The 21,129-nt window shown below is 42.8% G+C and overlaps 1 protein-coding gene across 5 annotated transcripts; it reads left to right on the forward strand.

Moving 5' to 3' along the window:
- The first annotated feature begins 749 nt into the window (after nt 1–749).
- Nucleotides 750–20,056, forward strand: LOC106603067 (MAP7 domain-containing protein 2). 5 transcript variants are annotated; one of them, XM_014196217.2, is made up of 19 exons: nt 750–1,205; nt 3,556–3,657; nt 4,318–4,428; nt 5,338–5,415; nt 5,640–5,803; nt 7,704–7,803; nt 8,663–8,743; nt 10,760–10,885; nt 11,953–12,074; nt 12,209–12,324; nt 12,409–12,875; nt 12,996–13,146; nt 13,282–13,441; nt 13,587–13,691; nt 13,800–13,859; nt 14,212–14,254; nt 15,009–15,612; nt 16,731–16,983; nt 18,632–20,056. In XM_014196217.2, the coding sequence occupies exons 1-19, from the start codon at nt 1,160–1,162 to the stop codon at nt 18,674–18,676; spliced, it is 2,934 nt and encodes a 977-aa protein (XP_014051692.2). In that variant the 5' UTR covers nt 750–1,159; the 3' UTR covers nt 18,677–20,056. The 5 variants fall into 5 exon arrangements, with proteins under 5 accessions (XP_014051692.2, XP_014051693.2, XP_014051694.2 ...); XM_014196218.2 differs by having other exon boundaries at nt 14,215–14,254; XM_014196219.2 differs by having other exon boundaries at nt 4,318–4,419.
- The last annotated feature ends 1,073 nt before the right edge of the window (nt 20,057–21,129 follow it).

Genomic DNA, 21,129 nt, shown 5'->3' on the forward strand with positions numbered 1-21,129 from the left:
TAGCAGAAAATATTTTTGTCTGCAGTTTTCGGTTTGGCTATTTGTTTCAAGTGTATGTGGCGGTTGTAGCTTGTATGGCGCCATGGGCGAACACCCCCAGCGCCCGTCGCCCGTACCTAAATCACTAGCGGTTCTGGGGGGGGGGCAGTGGCCCTGTGACAACAATTTTGGACCCCCTTGTGGCCCCCCTAAATGTGGAGTATGAAATCATTTTTACATAACTAATTTTTGCTATCATTCTTTTTTTTTACATCCGTTATTAGACAATGGCAACGATGATGATTATGAACATAGTCTTTTGCCTGCTAATGCCTGCAATGCAGTGAAGAAAACGATATGACAACAATAACGTCTAATGTAACTGGCCCCTCTAACAGTACAACTGGCCCCAGCTTGGCCCCCCCAGTTGAAATCCGCTACTGATTTGTAGTCTATAAATAAATCTCTTTGCCAAAATTCGTCATATCTCCCATGTCTTATTCGACTAGTATTTTTGAAAGTGTAAGGATAATAATTCAGCCATAGTTGTTCTGAAATGTTTATTGCTTGCCAACATTTTATTCCCTCTGTTTAATATAACACATTCATTATTAATTTCGGTTGCCTATCCTGACGTGAAGTTTGTTCTATAGAAAGTACTTGAATCTGATGTTTGCCACAAAATTAAGGAAATTAGAAGGGGGGGGGGGATTCTGTCAGGGAAGAGACTTTCGGCACAACACCGGCGGGCGAAGCACTGCTGCGCTGTCGAATATTCATAATTCCAATCCAGTACGCCCTGAACTGGAACTCATCATTTTCTCTCCGTCTTCCAACAGTTAACCAAGGATACCAGATACGATCACATGTTACCTTCAAAATAGCCCACTTAATAGTAGCCTATGGTCTCATTCAGTAACCGCATTCATCCGAATACCCTCTTGCTCTCCTGGCCGCCTGTGCACCGTTAGCATTCCGGGCGAGCATACATATTGATTGCTGAGGCAGTGCAAAACGGATAGGCCTACATCCCCTGATAGAGTAGCCTATGTTTTCCTCCTGCGCCTGAAGGTAGAAGCTGGCGATGCTGTTTCCCTAGACTTGATTTGGAGCCTTTCGCTGCGGGGTGTTTACGACATTTCATACATACGTTTGGTGGCATCCGCCGGTGACTACGAAGATGGCGGAGACGGCAGTCAATGCAGCATCCAGTGGTGCCCTGACAGGTAAGCTGGGTAAAAGACGAACGGTCTATTGTTAACAATATCCAATGTTTCTCTTCTTATTTTTTTGCTATGACATTTCTGCATCCTCAAATTGTGAATTTCACTTCATCCTCTAGCATAGGCTATAACCAAGCCTAGCCGAGGCAATTTTTTATCGTGTGCTTTTATAACCAGCTGTCTAAATAAAAGCTGAATAGCCTAGTTGTTAAATCATCAAGATGCAGAAGGACAACACGCACCTTTTTAATGGCCAAATGGATTGGCTCTGGCACAGGCTACATTACGCGTATTTATATGGTTTGATCTATATTAACCCGCATAGCCTAGATGTTGATGTCCAAGGATGTTTTTCTGTCGCTGGTACCAATGTTATTATACTAAACTAAAATGGAAACTAAAACCTATCATGAAAAAACGATTTAGTAAACTGAAATAAAATAATTAATAAACCCGGTTGAAAAACTAAAACTATACTAAAACGTATATTTAACTCCAAAACTAACTAAAATAAAAACCATAATGAAAATGTTTTGGTTTTAGTTTTTTAGTTGTTTTTTTACTTTGGGGGAGGGGGGGTTCAAGCTACTGAATCTGGTGGGTAAATGCGGCCAGGAGGTGGCGATGTTTCAAATAGACCTGGCTTGTCCGTTACTATCACTACACTGTAACAACTGTAATTCATATTGTAATTTGGAGTATTATCAACAGTAAAATACTGTGAAAAGTTTTATTGCAGCATACTGTAAATGATGGTCATTTTGGGAAGTAATGGTGAACGGGGAAGTAATTGCTGTATTTTGAATGGTACCGTTATTCCATCCCACAGAATACAGTAGAATACCTGATTCTTGGAGTGCCGAAAACCTTAAACTTTTTTAACCATACCAATTTAACTGGTATGTGGTAGGGCGGCGCACAATTGGCCCAGGGTCATCGGGGTTTGGCCGGAGTAGGCCGTCATTGTAAATAAGAATTTGTTCTTAACTGACTTGCCTAGTTAAATAAAGATCAAATAAAATGGTGCCCCATCATTTTGCCCTTCTGGTGCTGCCAGTTTGGAAGCCTTTGTTAAGACCTCTGGAAGTGTACATGATATAAAACACAATATTCATTGATATTCTGTAACATGTAAACACATTACCATATATTAGCCAACCTGCTTGCACCAATCCCATGTCATTGCAGTAATATACTGTGAAATACAAATCCCATCTCCACTCAATTAATTTTATTCATCCATTCATTTATGCATTCATTACTATTACAGTAAAACATTTTTTTTACAGTAAATCATCTAGGTAAATCGTTTAGTAGTACATGTAAGAATAATCTTATTTGATTCTTCTTACATGTACTACTGAAGTTAAAAAGCAGTAGATCGGTGTTAACATGGGTGAGAGAGTTTCCACCCTATTTTTTGGCATCAGTCTCGACGCTATTCCCTTTAAATCCAAGTCACATTGAGATTTACTTTATTATTTAAACCTGACCAATGACCTGACCCATCATCTTATTCATCGCTTAAGTATTACTGCTCCACAGTTGCAAGAAGTGACATCCCAAAAAATGATACAACACATGCTTTCTGTCCCTCAAAACTCTAAAACTGAAGCTAAATCATATAAAAACTACAAAGAAATATTTTGATAAAACTAAAACTAAATAAAAACTAGCAAATCAGGTCTGAAACTAAACTGAATTTAAAATAAAAATGGAAAAAACAAATAGAAATAAGAACACAACTGTAATAAACTTGGTTGGTACCAATGTGAGCAAAAAAGTGTGATTTGTACTCAAAAAGCCCAGAATGTAGCCTTGAATTTAGGGATGATCAAACGCATATAGCTGCATCTGGGTTTTGAGGCCTTATTGTTATGGAGTGGACACATTTAAAGAGGGGCATTAAACATGGATTCTCACCAGCACACAACGTCACAGACCTTTCATCAATGGTTAAAGACATGTGACAGGTGTTAGTAGCCTACCTGTACGGCCGGTCCTACTTTAAAAGCAGGATATTGAGAGTCCCAATCAAAAATGCTTTTTAATTAATAGGCTTACTCTGGGTCTGGGAAAGGACCCCTCACTTCCTAGGTTAGTTCTAGTTTCCTAAGAATAAATTATATTAACATATGCCGTGTACAACCCAATGTTGTGATTTGATGGGTCGCTCCTTGTCTGGGAGCTGTATTAGATTTTTGTGAGTGATGCAGCAGTAACAGGGCCAGATTATGGCTGCTGTGTTAAATCTAGTCCAGAATAAAACAATGGCCTGCCATCTATCCTAGACTTATTTACCTGTCTTCTATTATTTTATTCTTCATGTGTTTGCTTCTTTCTCCCGCCAAAGGATTGACTCAACCATCAGTTGCAGAGAAGAGATCCCAAAGCAACGGCCATGGCTCCCCAGCCCGTGTGGCACTTTATCCAGGGAGCCTAGCTGCGAAACACAGTAAGATGCCGATTTCTCATCCACACTCTTAACATTTTAAAAGGATTTTCTTTGGCGCTTATCTGAATTGGAAAGGTACTTCACAGAATTACTTTCCATAATTACAACAATCACAATTTACCATGTCAGAAATGGGTGGAGTTGAATTCTTTGATACTTGCATGTCAAGGGGAGTCATTGTTGAGTCATTTTATCATTTTAAGGGTTACTATAAGACACTTTTTTTTACCAAGATGTTTTTCAAGATTCCTACAGTGACCACAACGAAAGCACAGTTAGATGTTTATAAAATAAACTGGCCTAAAATCATATTTTAGAGTGCCATTTCTGGCAAAGGCAAGATCTTTTTGGTTTAGGAATTATCATACTGATAAACTGATTAACAACTGATTAAATGTTAAATAGATTTTTTGCTGGGACCCCTTTTAAACATTGCACATACACAATCCATCCTTGGATTGCTTGGCAATCCAACCTTTTACGTTATCTAGTGCCCTGGCTGCAATCATTTTTTTACCCTCTGAACATTACTTTCACTGAACAAAGAGCATGGCACTGTCTCCCTCTGCAGTCTCAAAGTAGTACTGCAGTTCAGTGCTATGTACAGCACTGCCTTCCTCTGCTGATAAACTGTGGGGACTGTTGTCTCTCCTATATCAGATGAGGTGCTAAGCCCACCCTCGGTCACAGAGAAGAGGCCCCAGTTCAATGGGCTCCCCTCCACTTTACTTCTGCCAGGCAACAACACTAACAATCATGCAGGTAAACAGTGTAAGTCCCACCCCCACTGTGGTTGTTAGCTCCCCTACACATCTCTCCCTCACTGGGTCCTCTCTATAAACACCTCTCCCGCTCACTTGGTTCTCTCTATAAACACATCCCTCCCTCACTGGGTCCTCTCTATAAACACCTCTCCCGCTCACTTGGTTCTCTCTATAAACACATCCTCCCTCACTGGGTCCTCTCTATAAACACCTCTCCCGCTCACTTGGTTCTCTCTATAAACACATCCCTCCCTCACTGGGTCCTCTCTATAAACACCTCTCCCGCTCACTTGGTTCTCTCTATAAACACATCCCTCCCTCACTGGGTCCTCTCTATAAACACCTCTCCTGCTCACTTGGTTCTCTCTATAAACACATCCCTCCCTCACTGGGTCCTCTCTATAAACACCTCTCCCGCTCACTTGGTTCTCTCTATAAACACATCCCTCCCTCACTGGGTCCTCTCTATAAACACCTCTCCCGCTCACTTGGTTCTCTCTATAAACACATCCCTCCCTCACTGGGTCCTCTCTATAAACACCTCTCCCGCTCACTTGGTTCTCTCTATAAACACATCCCTCCCTCACTGGGTCCTCTCTATAAACACCTCTCCCACTCACTTGGTTCTCTCTATAAACACATCTCTCCCTCACTGGGTCCTGGGCTCACTGGGTCCTGGGCTCACTGGGTCCTGGGCTCTCTATAAACACATCTCTCCCTCACTGGGTCCTGGGCTCTCTATAAACACATCTCTCCCTCACTGGGTCCTCTCTATAAACACATCTCTCCCTCACTGGGTCCTCTCTATAAACACATCTCTCCCTCACTATCTCTTTGGAATGTCTCTCCTTGCTCTGTTTCTGTCTAGCTTGTCTGTTTCTCTATCTGTGTTGATCTTTGTCTCCCATTCTCTCAGACGTGGAAGGGTATCTGAGGACAGATGACAGGATGCGTTTAGCCAAAGAGAGACGTGAGGAGAGAGATAAAGGTCTAGGTAAGTGATGTTCCTGACAGTGATGGAATGTGATGGAAATCACTTCTTATTGAAACCAATATTTGAATTGTAGCAGGTTAGCAAAAATGCTCTATAATTTTGCCCTATAGAACCGGCAGCCAGTAAATGTGCAGTTTAAGGAAGCAAAGCTCTGGAATTGTTGTGGGTTGTTATAATGGTGTTTTAGAGGGTCGTAATCTGAATGTGTTGGTTGGTGTTTCCAGCGGTGCGAGAGCAGGCGATCAGGGAGAAAGAGCGGCGGGCTCAGCTGCAGTATGAGCGTACCGTGGAGGAGCGCTGGAGGAAGCTGGAGGAGCAGAGACAGAGAGAGGAGCTCCGCAGAGCTGCTGTGGAGGAAAAGAGGAGGCAGAGGCTGGAGGAGGAGAAGGTCAGACTCATCACCTAGCCACTAGATTAGGGATCATCAACTAGAGTCAGACGCAAACAAAAAAAATTCTTAAGTGGACGGTCAGGGGGCTGGAACATAATTGCAAATAATTTGTAGACTGCAAATTGACCGCAAGATGCCCAAACCGATATAATATTTGACCAAAAATTTAATCATTTCAAAAATTGCATGCATTTGTATACGATCAGGTCTCTGGGAACAGATTTACAATATATAATGATATATAGTAATATATATAGGATATATATTACTATATATTTATTATTATATATATTCTTTCCCTCAGTAAACTTGGGGGGCCAAATAAGATCACCCGTGGGCCAAATTCGGCCCGCGGGCCGCCAGTTGGGGAACCCTGCACTACATCTATATTCAGATTGCTTTGTCTCCAGTGCATGATGTAGTCACCCTCTGTCCTCACACTCAGACAGCTTTTTCACCTCCAGTTTAGTTTCAGTAAAAAGTTTTTATGTTTATTGTACTGGTTGGATGTACTGTTTTTGATTGTATGTGAATGTATGTGTGGGCAAGTACAGCAACAGCCCCTTCTAAAAGATAAACAGGGACATATGCTCTTTAATTTACTCAAATCCTGGGGTTCATTAATTACAGTATCCTCTGTACTTAACGTTGCCTCCCAATCAGATATTAGATAGGATTTGCAACCCCCACCCTCCCCTTCCAGATTACTCCTTCCCACCCTGCACACCAGTCAACACTAGCTTCTGGGAATGCTGGTGTTGAGTTTTATGTAAATCCCAGGGACCTCATCAGACTCTTCAATGAATATCTATGTCATTCCATTTGCTTAATCTGATCCTAATCCTGCTTTGTCATTGCCCTCAATTCCTCGATGGGTCCCAAGCTATCTGCTGAGCACAAAGTTATCCACAGATCTGTCTTTTTAAACCATGTCACACGCTGCCACTTTCTAAGGCCATTTATTGTTAGGATTTGTAACCTACATTGATCTCACCATTTAAACTGTAAAGAAAGACTTAATTTGGTCTAAAAAGGTCACGTGAAATAACATGATTTATCATTTTTGTCTGCTCTCGTAAATGTATGCACGATGAGGATTTTTGTGACATGTTTTGGATGACACAGCATTTGCCTTGGCAATGTTCCCCTTAAATGAACTATATCCTCTGGATGATGTCATTTTAGACCAATAGAAATGCAGGAGGAGCCTATAGGGGTGTGGCTAATGTCACATTTTCTTTTCTGTGGTACTCATTTAAGATTTATTTTTTTAAAACTTTTTCACCCGTGCTTGGTCATTCTGATTAATACATTTTGTTATTGTGCTGGCTCCATCTGTGTGTATCTCCATTTGCCGATACATGTCCACATCTTTTATGTGTTTGAGAGGAAGAAATGAAAAGGAAGAGCAGGGATATAGATAGGAGGAAAAGATGGAGCACATTTAAATGGAGAGATGTTGGCAATGGCTTTGTCTCCTGCTCTGTTGGGCTGTGTACTATGGCAACACTGTGGGTGGGGAAGGGTTAACTAGCTTGGAAGGAAAATATTTTACTCGGGGAAGTCTGAGTAGAACAGGCAACCAGAAAAATAAAAGGGGGAGGGGGGGGATATCAGATAAAGGAAAGGGGAGCTATTCTCCAACCTGTCGATACTGTTGCTTGCTGTGAGAATGAATGTGTCAGAGTGCCTCTTTGTGTCTGCTTGGGTGTATGATCGGAGGGGTGGAGTCCCAAGCAGCTGTGGTCTTTATCTGCCTGCTCTGTTAAAGACTGTACTGTGCTGTGTCAGAGGAGAGCTTGTGGTTATGGAGCGACTAGACTGGTCCTTGTGTGGCCAGGGGAGCAGCTCAGTGACAGAGTCCCTTGTCTTCCCGGTCCTGGAACGGCACAACCAGGAGCGGCTGGAGGCTCTGATGAAACGCTCCCTGGAACGCAGCCTGCAGCTGGAGCAGAGGCCCAAACGCTGGACGTGGGGCGGACCTGGAGGCGCACAGGGTGAGTCCACAACGGGGAGCTGGAGATGAGGGTGCAATGAGGTGTGAATGATGAAGCTGTGACTGGAAGGAGGAATGGTGCGAGGCATGGAGGGAGGGAGGGACTTTTGGAAGGGACAGCACTGCATGTTCTACGCTAATTCAATTTGGCATGTCCCTTCTGGCTTCTAAAGTGATAGGATACAAATTTGGTGTTGCTCTCTGTCAGATACAAATCACGCAAGTAGTCCATCAGATATACTAACACATGATAGGTATTTTTGGGGGAAGCTGCTGCTAGCTGATAGCTCCTCTACCCTTCTAATCGAGACTCAAGGTCAGACAGTGATGTCTCTGTGTCAGCCTGTCCCAGACCTGTCGTAAACCATGGAAATAGTCATCAGTCCAGTCAACCCTGAGGGGAGCAAACCAGACAGTTTTAAAATTGACAACGTACTGGTTACTGCTTCAGGGTATTATTGATGGCTTCTATCCTGGGGCACTGGGAGTTTGTTGCATTTTCAGGATTATGATGGAGGCGGGGGATGGAGGACTGGGATACAAAAACATGTTCAAAACCTAGATGCTGATTTTCATACAGTTTTCTGAATATGTTTATGACTTACGTACTGTACGTGTGATTTGGATTGGGTCATAGAGGGATATATGGAGGACAAAGGTGTGTATGTGAGAGAGAGAGCCTTTCTCCCTGGCCTGCTCATTGCCTCCAGCCTTGCTGCATGGGTTTACCTCCCCAGTTGTCTTCAGGAGCGCCCTGCTGGGTGCAGAGGTGTATCAGGGGGTCATCAGGTAAAGACACAAGTGGCTGCTCTGGTCATAACGCTATGCTCTCTCTGCTCTGCTCCGCCCGCTGCCTATAGGTGACTGTGAGAATGCCCCTCTCCTTGCCTCCACCTTTCCCCATGAACTCGCCGCCCCCCTTCCTGCTGCCAGCGAATCCGGTAATGTTATGAACCCCTCCCATTCGGTCCACCAATCCCCTGCCCCCTCCTTCTCTGCACCCCACAATGACCACTGCTCTCATGGCAGTTTGGCTTGAGGGGAAATGTCATGCCAACTCAAAGGTTTTATGTATATTTCCCAGAATGCATGTGCAACAGCTGAATCAGAAAGCATGAGGATATGTGTGAAAAGTCAATGTGTACCTTGTACAATTACACATTGACATTGTGTAATTGCTGCTTTTTATACATTTTTGACATCTGTATGTCTACTGCATGTGTGAGGGTGTGTGTGTGTGTGTGTGTGTGTGTGTGTGTGTGTGTGTGTGTGTGTGTGTGTGTGTGTGCTCAGCTTGGGTATCTTGATGTCTTAATGGTATTTTGGTACTTCCAAGTCGATCCTGGTTCGAGAAAAAGAGCAAGCATTGTGATGACAATAGAGATGTAGGGTTTTGGGATACAGAGTGAAGAAGATATCCATTAGGAAATGACAGGCACTAGGGAATTTACAGTACACAAAGCACCAAGGAACAGGGGACATGTACACCACTTCACTTCCTCCTTTTCATTGTTTGAAACCTCCTCTCCCTCCTTGTTGAAGGCATATGTCACTCAGTCAAAACACTCTGGTTGAGGTTGGACTTTCTCAGTGCTTTTATACATCTTACCAATCTCTATATCACCCATCCAAATAGTTAGTGTTATTTTTTCATTTCAGAGAGCCCATCCCATCCCCATGAGTGAAAACAACCCAATAATAATGAAGTGATGAGCAGTATTTGCATTCAACATGCACAGGAACAGGTAGCCCTCCAATTTGATAAAGTACTACTACTCCTTCTACTAGTATCACCACTAGTACTACTACTCCTTCTACTAGTATCACCACTAGTACTACTACTACTGCTACTCCTCCTCGGTAGTATCACCACTAGTACTACTACTACTACGACTCCTTGTTAGTATCACCACTAGTACTACTACTACTACTACTCCTCGTTAGTATCACCACTAGTACTACTACTACCACTACTCCTCGTTAGTATCACCACTAGTACTACTACTACTACTACTACTCCTCGTTAGTATCACCACTAGTACTACTACTACTACTACTACTACTACTACTCCTCGTTAGTATCACCACTAGTAACTACTACTACTACTACTCCTCGTTAGTATCACCACTAGTACTACTACTACTCCTCGCTAGTATCACCACTAGTACTACTACTACTACTACTACTACTCCTCGCTAGTATCACCACTAGTACTACTACTACTCTTCGCTAGTATCACCACTAGTACTACTACTACTCCTCCTCGGTAGTATCACCACTACTACTACTACTACTACTACTACTACTACTACTACTACTACTCCTCAGTAGTATCACCACTAGTACTACTACTACTACTCCTCGTTAGTATCACCACTACTACTACTACTACTACTACTACTACTCCTAGGTAGTATCACCACTAGTACTACTACTACTACTCCTCCTCGGTTGTATCACCACTACTACTACTACTCCACTACTACTACTCCTCCTCGTTATATCACGACTACTACTACTACTCCTCCTCGGTAGTATCACCACTACTACTACTACTACTCCTCCTCATTATATCACCACTACTACTACTAGTCCTCCTCGTTATATCACCACTACTACTACTACTAGTCCTCCTTGTTATATCACCACTAGTACTACTACTTCTACCCTACACACTATGACTTCTGCATCTGTTACTCACCACCAGCACTGCTAATAGCTATCATTGTCAGTGTCAAAATATTTTTGAGGCAGACCCATCCTACATCCTTTCCATTCTCCGCTTGTACTCACTAGTCTAGAACTAGTATTCTCAGCCTGCTCCTCCTCCCCGTGTGATTCTCGCACCTTCATTTATCTGTCTCATGTCCCTCATGGTCATACGTTGTTTTGTTTGTCATCCTCATCTCTGTCCCCTCCTCCCAACACCTCCATTGACCCCTGACCCCTCCATCAGCCCAGCGCTGTCACCTGAACTCTGTGGAGAACCTGATGGTCCACCGCCTCCTTACCCACACTCACTCCTCTATGGCCAGGTGCCAGAGTGCAGCAGATCTCCATCTGCCCTGCCACCGATGCACAGGTAACACCTAGACAATACATCTGGTCTGACTATTTTTTTGCACATTGGCAGTAAATATTCCCAGACAGGTAATACCCCCTAGAAACTTTGCATCATTGGTGATGCAGAGACTAGGGAATGCATGACAGCATTTGTAGTTCTGCAGATAGACACTTGTTTATCCACTTTATTTATGTCAAGGTCTGGCTTTTGTGAACGTGTGTCTGAGGGTGAAGATATGCGTGTTTCCTGGTGGGACTGCGGTCTACAATGTTTTGGTGTGACAAGGAGAAGGAATACCTACATGCTAAGATACTTGCAAAAGTGTTGCTTAGTTGGGCATGCCTTATATGTAGTGGTAAAAAAAATAGGTGGATAAACACAGATCGCCGTCCGCAAGGAGTAAAGTAATGCTCCCTGTACTTTCAATCCATTTTTCCCGTGGGTAAATGCCTGAGTAAAATAAAAAAGGTAAATAAACAACGTTTACGTGCGAGTACCCGCTACTACACCTCTGATAATATGGCAGAGGAAAAGTTGCGTTAGCATAAACGTTTTGGGCATCAACAGCGTGTGGATGTTTTTCTTTTCCACATGCAATTTTATTTAGTATTTGTGATTTATTTTAGGCTCCCGAGTGGCGCAGCGGTCTAAGGCACTGCGTCTCAGTGCTAGAGGCGTCACTACAGACCCTGGTTCGATCCCGGGCTGTATCACAACCGGCTGTGATCGGGAGTCCCATAGGGCGGTGCACAATGCCCAGCATGGTCCGGGTTAGGGGAGGGTTTGGCCGGGGTAGGCCGTCATTGTAAAATAAGAATTTGTTCTTCAGACTTGCCTAGTTAAATAAAATGTGTGTTCATGCCGCACATCACTCCAACTTGCCACAGATAAACATGTGAAAGACAAAATAGTTTGTATGATTTGATTTAAACAATTTATAGTATTGTTAATGTCCTCCATACCTATACTGTGGGTATTGATCTAAAAACATAAAATTACTACTTTGTATCTCCTTTGACTACAATACTTCTTCACTTGATAATTATTATTTTGACCTCTGACCTCTGATGCCTGTCGTTGTGCAGCTCCCTGCAGCCCCCACAGGTCACCCTATCGGGGCTCGCCAAGCCGGGTTGATCGACGGAGGCTCCAGGGCTCTCCAGAGGAGTCACCAGGAGGATCTCGCTCAACCCCTCAAACCCCCAAGGTCAGACTTGTCTTACCTACCCACTTGGTTATAGAATAGAGAGAAACCAGTGCAGAACCCTGCTAGCAGTTGGTAGGGCCATGTTGGCATGATTACATCCGGAAACACACACATTATCTTGTGTGTGCTTTCAGAAAGAAAGGTTACGCAGAGAGAGAAGGACTGGCTCCCCAGCGACAGGCTCCTCCGTGAGAAGAGCAGAATCCCCAGCCATGTTCACCAGACGCTCAGCCTCCCCCGCCACCCCCAAGTAAGACTCACTGTCCTGCTGCTGTATCCGTGTGGTATGTTCTAGTTACTATGACAGAGGATAATAATGTCCTTCTGGTTGTAGGTTGGTGCCTAAGAGCCGTACTCAGTCTCCCTGCACTGTGCGCCAATACCACCCCTCTCCCATCAGGCACAGACCCACCACCCCGGTTACCGACGGCAACAAGGAGGATAGATATGTTGAAGAAGCCAAAAGTCACAACAACATCAATGACAGAAATGTCTCCAAGCCAGAAACCCCTGTGAAAAGTATGTCTGATATCCAGAGCCCTGAGAAGTCTTCTCAAGCAGACACCCCTGAAAAAAAAATGGCCAAAACTGAGACCCCAGAAAAGAGATTTCCCAAAAGTGAGACCCCGGAAAAGAGATTCCCCAAAACTGAGACCCCCGGTAAGAACTTAAAAGGTGAGATTTCTGAAAGAAAGGACTCTATGACTGACACTTCTGATAAGAAAGCCTCCAAAATAGACACCCCAGATAAGAAGATGCCAAAGTCCACCAGCAGTGAACTGAATGCAGATAAGAGCACAGGTGAAACTCTACTGTTTACCAATCTTTTTGTGTGTCAATATTTAAGTACACCTATCAGTGCATTGTCAAAAGGGCACCTGTTTCAATGCACACTGATGTCTGCCGTTGTCTTTGTGACAGAGCCATCGCCAGTGATAACAACGGGGAAAGGAGTTGCCGGGACGACAAACGCAGAGGAAGCATCCAGACTGCTAGCGGAGCGTAGGCGTCTGGCCAGGGTGCAGAAGGAGTTGGAGGAGAAACAACGTTGTGAGCAGGAGGAGAAGGAACGGTAAGGAGACTGTGTGCCACCATGTCACCGTGTCTCTCTGTGTGCCTGTACATGATGCATAGATGGTGTCTGCTTGTCCGTGTCTGTGACTGAGAGGGTTTACTGTAAGTCATCGTGTCTGTCTGTGTCACTCAGTCTGAAGGCGGAGCAGCTGAGGAGGAGAAAGGCAGAGGAGCGGGCACGGCAGGAGGAGGAGAAGAGCAGACAGGAGGACCTCCGCAGGAGGAGAGCGGAAGAGGAGAAACGGCAGAGGGAGGTCCGGGAGAAGGAGCTACAGGTCCAGATGGACAGAGAGGTCAGGGGTCACAGTGGGGGGGTCACTTTATGTATGGTGATATGTTTCTCTGGTGTATGTGCATGTTTGTGTGTAACGTTGTGTATATGCACAGTACATGTCTTACATTATTCCAAGCATAAATCCTACGTCTTTATCAATACAGAAGGAAGAGGGCGAGTTTCAGGCTCAGAAGGATACGGAGCGTCAGCGTCAGGAGAGAGAGATACTGAAGCTACAAGAGGAGGAGGAGAGACAGCTGAGGAAGAAGGTTTTTATGACTCCAAATTCAATTATGATTGAATTAATCAGTATATCTGATACCCAGTCTGCAGCACTCAGTACATATCAAAGTCTGTATGTTGCTACATCTCCACAGAGAATTGAGGAGATAATGAAGAGAACCAGGAAGAGTGATGAGAACCAGGAAGAGATGAAGGTACTGTAGAGATGCCTGCCGTTCTCATAGCTCTGCACGCCTCAAGCAAAGAGACCTGCTGACTCCTATATTACCCACGTGATGTTTTGTGATCTTGTCAGGTATTGCATACCAATACAGGATACGCTTTGCGGCTTGTACCCCCCCCCCACCCCCCACCCCACCCCACCCAAGAGCTTTTGTTTTTATATCTATGTTGTGATCATTATCATGATTAAATTGTATCATTGTTGATACATTGGTTTATGCGTCCTGATTACCACAGGTCTTAATCACACAATACTATACATAATTGTCCTCTTATTTGCTGTGGAATAATAGATGTTGCCTCCATCTGTGTTCCATATTGAAGCAGGAGGAGGGGCAGGTGGAGACTCAGCCTGTCTCACCACCAGGTAGGTGACCCACTCCATTCACCCACTGATACTCTGCCTGCCTGCTCACCCCAGCAGGAAAGACACTATGAATGTATAAATTTTATTTTTGATTTTATTTCACCTTTATTTAACCAGGTAGGCAAGTAGGAGTCCCACCCAGTGGCAGCAGTGGGTAGTCTGGTGGGTGAGAGATCCCAGTACTTTTCCATCAATATAGGAGACTCCTGCATGGCTGTGATGTAGCAGTGTTCTTCCAATACCTGTCCTCAGGAGAGGATCAGATTCCCTCTGCATCCTAGATTGTATTCAAGGCCATCCATTCAAGGTCTTTGGCTATTTATAACTCCTCTGTCCCTGCCACAATGCAGCCCTCAGCATGTAACTTTATATATTTAGAAAATGTAATGCAATTAAAGAGAAGGACCAATATGCATTTCTTTATTTTGTTAGCTGATGTAGAACAGAGGACATTAGCAAATCTGCCTGTCTACAAGATATTGGAAGCCCCTCTGGCTCGCAAAGGTAGCTCATGAAATGTTCCCAAAGTGGTGCATATAGGTTAGGGTTAGGGCCATGGACTTAACTAATGTGACAATGCTTTTGTCGCAGTAAGATTCAGTAGGTCGCTTAAATAGCCTGACATGATTTTAGAGGAGGCATGGGATTTGTGTATAATTAGCATCTCTTTAATTTAAGCCATCCTTGGCCAGGTCATGTGGTGCTCTTTCTCAGGGAATAGTCCTGTGCAATGTGATATTTCTGTTCTCTACAGGGGAAATGCAGATGAACTCAAAGATGAACATTGGAGCTAATGCTCAGGTGAATGTGCACGAAAACCCAAATGTTGAGTCTCAGGTTAATGGGCAGGTCGCTGCCTGTGTCAACAAGCAGGACACTGCCCTGGTGAGGGGGCAAGCCACTGATCAGGTGACCCCACTGAAGAATGTTTTGGAAAAGGGACAGGACGCTCAACAAGTAAATGGACAGGGTGCAGCCCAGGCTCTCAAGCAAGAGAGTGTCTTAGTGAAGGGAAAGGTCACTTCCCACATGACCAAGCAGGAGAATGCAAAGACCACTGACCAAATGAATCAGCTGGATAATACAAAGAGACCGGATGTTCCCCAAGTGAATGTACAGGTGAAGAAACAGGAGGGTACCCAGGTGAGCAGCCAAGCCACTGCTCAGCTCAAAACCGAGGAGAGTACTCAAGTAAATGTGACGTTGAACACACAGACTATCGGACAAGGGGTGCAGCCCAACAAACTGTCCCTGGCACTCCTACCAGTGGGCCAACCCTCTCCTCCACTCATTAACCTGGAGCTTCTGGATGTGAAGAGCAGTGGGGCGTATGATGAGGTGCAGTCCATGGAGGTCAGGTAAGCCATCAGAGCAAGGCCATTTCTATCTACAGGAATGCATGATGGGGAACCAATAAATTCTAGAGATACTGGTTAGTATGAACATTTGCATACACTTGCCCACCATGCCAGAAACCTAGCTATAAATGCGAGAAAGACGTCAATGGAAAGCAGACCGTGGGTGATAGAAGAAGGATGCTGGATTGGCACACAGTCAACAAAACTGATCTAACAAAGTGGATATTTGTAAAATCCGTCATGATTGATGTATTGTAACAGGCCCACAATGGGGTTACTAAAGTCAGATTGGGATACACGTTTGTTTTTGCTGCATAACATTTGTAAGTTGTCCCTTTTCAGGTTTAGAAGAAGTGATTGATAAATGCAAACACCTGTTCATATAACATTTTTTACATTTTAGTCATTCAGCAGACGCTCTTATCCAGAGCGACTTACAGTAGTGAATGCATACATCATTCATTTCATCCATTTTTTTTTTTTCTTTTTTTTCTCCATACTGGCCCACCGTGGGAATCAAACCCACAACCCTGGCATTGCAAACACCATGCTCTACCAACTGAGCCACAGGGAGCCACATATAAGCTGCCAGGAGTGCTAGCATACAGAAATCAGTGGTGGTAGTAGGTTGTTTTTTAAGCATAATGGAGTTGATTGGTGATGATGACATGAACATGTATTGGGGTTGACATCCATACAAGAATTATACTCAGATTTTTACCTCAACTTAGTGTGAAATACACATAAACAATAGCTGGGGGGCAATGAGGATGTTCGGGATCTTTCCCCCACGCGTTTCCATTGCTTTGGTCGAGTTCCAATGACCTCTTTACCGCATCTATGTTTGTTATTCTTAGAGTATTAGTGATATTGTCTCATCAGAATCCTATTTGGACCCTTAGCTTTACCACAGCGTTTTCCTCATACCCTGAGGAATATTGATAGTAAAAATGGCTTTGTGTTTAACTATTTGCATAATAAATTATTCCCCTCATATCCGCCCTTGATTACCCAAGGACAGCATGCCCCATAGATGTTCAGACATGGTCATAGTAGTATTCGATCGATGGAATAACCATTATGATATTCACAAATGTTGCTCCCTCTTCCCCTCTCAGCCCAGTTTCCAAGGAGGAACTTATCTCCATCCCAGAGTTCTCCCCAGTCAATGAGGTCCAGGAAAACACCACGAGTAATGCCCGAGCCCTGGAAGATCTGCTGGACCTGACGGGCCATGTGGCCTACCCCAAACTCCCCCCCATGGACAGCCTCGGAGACTGCAACAAGAACCTGATCGACGGGCTCTGCAGTCCCGGCGCCGATTCCAAGCTCATCCTCCACCCTCACACAAGCACAACATCCAGTCGCCAGGTATAAATGCATGTGAGAATGAGAATAATATCTTATGCTCACATGTTCAAATACACACCGCTCAAGTTGCCACAATACCTCTCTCATTCTAGCATCTCAAGTGCTCACACTACACGCTGGGAACATCACGTCATTGCAAAGTGGATAATTGGGTAATATTTGGTTGAGACGTTGATCAATGAGATTACAACCTATATTCACCCACTGAAAAAGACTGCCAAAAGTTAGTTGAATTTCCAATGTGTCACCACTAAGCTTTCAACCATCTAAAAGCACAGCAAAGTTCTAGTGGGAATACAATGTCAGATATTTTGTTTATTTATGCAACAGATTGGGTTATCACTGTGCTTCATCTAATAGCAGAACCACATGACCTGGATTGCAGTTGAGATTACAATAAAAGTACATCGTGCAAGTGATCAATGGCGTTTGAGATACTGCGCAGATTGTTACAGCAGTTATGAAGATATCCACAGACCTGCTATGACCTTTGCATGCTATATTGAACATACACACTTTATAGGATTACGTACGAATACATCTATATTTACAGTAAACTCAATGTGGCCATGGATCTGTTACTCGTTTAAAGGTTGAATTTTACATTAGTTTGTAAAAGAGCCTTTACTCTAGACTATTTACTGTATTATAAAAGTAATAGTGAATTGTGTTTGCTTGGCAATGCAACCAAATATCAACATTTTAAAGGAGATAGAACTATCCATAGGTACATCTGAGCCGCTGGCTTAATCCCATTCTAGAACTTTTTTATTTTTGGTTGTGTTAGAGGTGTGAATCCAACATATTATTTGCTAACTTGTAGACAAGTTAATAGGCTGTTTATTGTATTTCAAAAGTTAAATTGAATTGTGTTTGGTTGTCAATGCAACCAAATATCAACATTTGAAGGAGATTTATCTTCTGCTTGGATACTTCCATCTGCCACTCACTTAGTCTTGCTTTAATTCCAATTTGTCTACAAATTATAGAAAAAAACGTATTCTTTAACTTTTATTTTTGGTTGTGATGGAGACAAAATTTAATTGAAGCCAGACTACGTCAGTGGCAGATGGAACTATCCAAGCAGAAGATACTGTACCTCTCCTTAAAAGTTGATATTTGGTTGTGTTGTCAACAAAACACAATTCAATATCATTACATTTGAAATCAACCAGAGCTTGAAACTGGGCCTATTATGTTGTCTATTTTTAGTTGAATTCTGGGTTGAATTGAAACCATAGCTTTTGATGACTTTGAAAATGCTATATAGGCCCTGGGTGGGAGACCAAAGGGTAGCTGTAGGTAGATCAACTCTCCAGTAGGAGGTGCTGCCCAGCCTATAGTTTTTTTCTGATAGTGAATATAACGTTGGAGATCTGACATTGTTTTAACGGTACAAATTCATCATATTTTATACATTGTTTGTCTACATTGAAATTTGGTTACCATGGTGATATCCTGTGGTTGAAATTTCACCCTCAAAACAACAGTTGAGGACTTTTTTCAAATCCAATGTATTTTCCACGTGGAGTCCGAGTCACAATACGTTGACAAATTACTTTCAAACAACATTTATTCAACCAGTTTGTGCCTTGTGGGTAGCTTCTCTCAAACACACAGAATCTTATGATGACTTTTTTAATTTCAGAACCCTGGACTGGCAAGCCATGATGGAAGGAGCAGAGGGAAATGATCTGCGTTGTCTAATGTTATTGAGGATGGAAGTCTCTGCACCTCTTGAGATGAGACAGAGAAAGCACTCTGAATGTAGTTTTGACCCTCCTTTGTTGGTCTCCAACCTTGAATGTCCATTAACCTTCAACCTTCTCCTACAATACATCTGTCCTCATAGCCTTGGACAATGGAACCTAAGTGACAGTAATATTAATAGATTTACTATACTTGTCAAATAATATCGTAATGATAGTCATAGATATCGGTGTCATGCCATGTATCGCTTAGAGCAGTTGTTAGTGTGGTGTCTGAAACGTGGGTGTATGTGTGTACGTCTCAATGAAAGGAAGTGCCCATGAAGTAATTGACTCTTGACTGCCTGTTATGATCTAAAGCAGTTAGGTAAGCTAGTTAAATCTCATTTGAAAACCAAAGCTTTTATTCTGTAGTTGGGTAGAAGCACAAACTGGTGATATCGTCTCCTTAAATATTTGTTTTATAGTGAAAGACCCCACATATACAGATGTAGAATATCATATTAGTAAGTTGCCTTTGCTATTGCAGTATTGTTCCTCTAATGGTTGAAAGTTTAATATTGCTCTGAATCCACCTAATGTAGTTTAGTATGCACTGATCATTCAATTCGATTGTTCCACTGAAAAGTCTACGGTTTCCAATTCTGGCTGTGGATGCCTCAGGCTAGCTCGTATCTCCCTGGACATGATTAACTCCCAGGAGACTCAAGCTTGTTGTCACAGTGTATGTTTCCAACATGCTGTGTGATTGGGTTTGTAGCATGTGTGCCATAATACTTGAACCCAGGTCAAATAGTACTGCAACTCAAAAGTCAACATAAAGTATCTGTACAATAACGTTCCTCATTATAATCCAGATTGCCATCAACCCATGCATTGCAAGTTTTGTGGTATCTTTTCTTCCTTGATCTACAAAGTGATGAGCTATGCATGATCCCTCAAAAGTCTGAAACCTCTGAGCTGGTATCTATGTTAGATTGGTGACTTGGATTGCTACAAGTCAAGGACAAAACCTATCATGGCTTGCAGGATGCTGTGTTGTCCAACTTACGTTTATTTCGGTGTGTATATGCACAGATGTGAGTGGTCAGTCACTGGTTCCACTTGGACTGTATTGTGTTTTGATAAATAATGCACCAAAAGAAGGCAAGATTTGTACTTGGAAGACTAAGCAACCAGGGATTTAGAAATCAGGTTTATAGAGAACACATTTTAACAGTTCAAACCTATTGTAGTGTGTCTGTCTTATTTCTAACTAAAGCAACATAGCAGTTAATAAAAAAAATGGAACTATTGTAAACATTGTGCATGGGTCATTAGCATAAGATGATAGATGTACCATTTAATAAACCTTCAAACAATAATGTATGGTGTGATTTGTATATTGTTGCATCTGAAGGCCACTATGCCACTTAAATATTTAGCGTCTAAGACTGTGGGGAACTGGGGGGAGGGTGCTAAACTGACATATGGAATTGTTTTAAGATGGTCATACTATGGCTCATTTAGCTATTTGATTTTGAATTTTAGGACCCCTGTAGGTATAAAACAAATACACAGTACCAGTCAAAAGTTTGGACACACCAACTCATTCAAGGATTTTTCTTTATTTACACTATTTTCTACATTGTAGAACAATAGTGAAGACGTCAACACTGTAAATAACACATATAGAATCATGTAGCAACCAAACAAGTGTTAAACAAATCAAAATATATTTTATATTTGAGCTTCTTCAAAGTAGCCACCCTTTTCCTTGATGACAGCTTTGCACACTCTTGGCATTCTCTCAACCAGCTTCATGAGGTAGTCACCTGGAATGAATTTCAATTAACAGGTGTGCCTTGTTAATTTGTTGAATTTCTTAATGAGTTTGAGCCAATCAGTTGTGTTGTGACAAGGTGGTATACAGATACCCCTATTTGGTAAAAGACTAAGTCCATATTATGGCAAAAACAGGTCAAATAAGCAAAGAGAAATGACAGTCCATTGTTACTTTAAGACATGAAGGTCAGTGAATCCAGAAAATGACAAGAACTTTGAAAGTTTCTCCAAGTGCTGTAACAAAAACCATCAAGAGCTATGATGAAACTGGCTCTCATGAGGACCGCCACAGGAAAGGAAGACCCACAGTTACCTCTGCTGCAGAGGATAAGTTCATTAGAGTTACCAACCTCAGATTGCAGCCAAAAAAAATGTTTCACAGAGTTCAAGTAACAGACACATCTCAACATCAACTGTTCAGAGGAGACTGTGTGAATCAGGCCTTCATGGTCAAATTGCTGCAAAGAAAACACTACTAAAGGACACCAATAAGAAGAAGAGACTTGCTTGGGCCAAGAAATATGGACATTAGACAGGGGGAAATGTGTCCTTTGGTCTGATGAGTCCCAATGTTCGATTTTTGGTTCCAACTGCAGTGTCAGTGTATGTTTAA

Source organism: Salmo salar, chromosome ssa04 (genome assembly GCF_905237065.1).
Source record: "Salmo salar chromosome ssa04, Ssal_v3.1, whole genome shotgun sequence".
In the NCBI taxonomy this organism is placed as follows: domain Eukaryota; kingdom Metazoa; phylum Chordata; class Actinopteri; order Salmoniformes; family Salmonidae; genus Salmo; species Salmo salar.

Coding starts and splice junctions, on each gene's coding strand:
- LOC106603067 (XM_014196217.2), top strand. CDS start 1,160: ATGGCGGAGACGGCAGTCAATGCAGCATCCAGTGGTGCCCTGACAG. Junction 12,876..12,995: donor GAATGCAGATAAGAGCACAG/GTGAAACTCTAC, acceptor TCTTTGTGACAG/AGCCATCGCCAGTGATAACA. Junction 13,442..13,586: donor AGGTCCAGATGGACAGAGAG/GTCAGGGGTCAC, acceptor TTATCAATACAG/AAGGAAGAGGGCGAGTTTCA.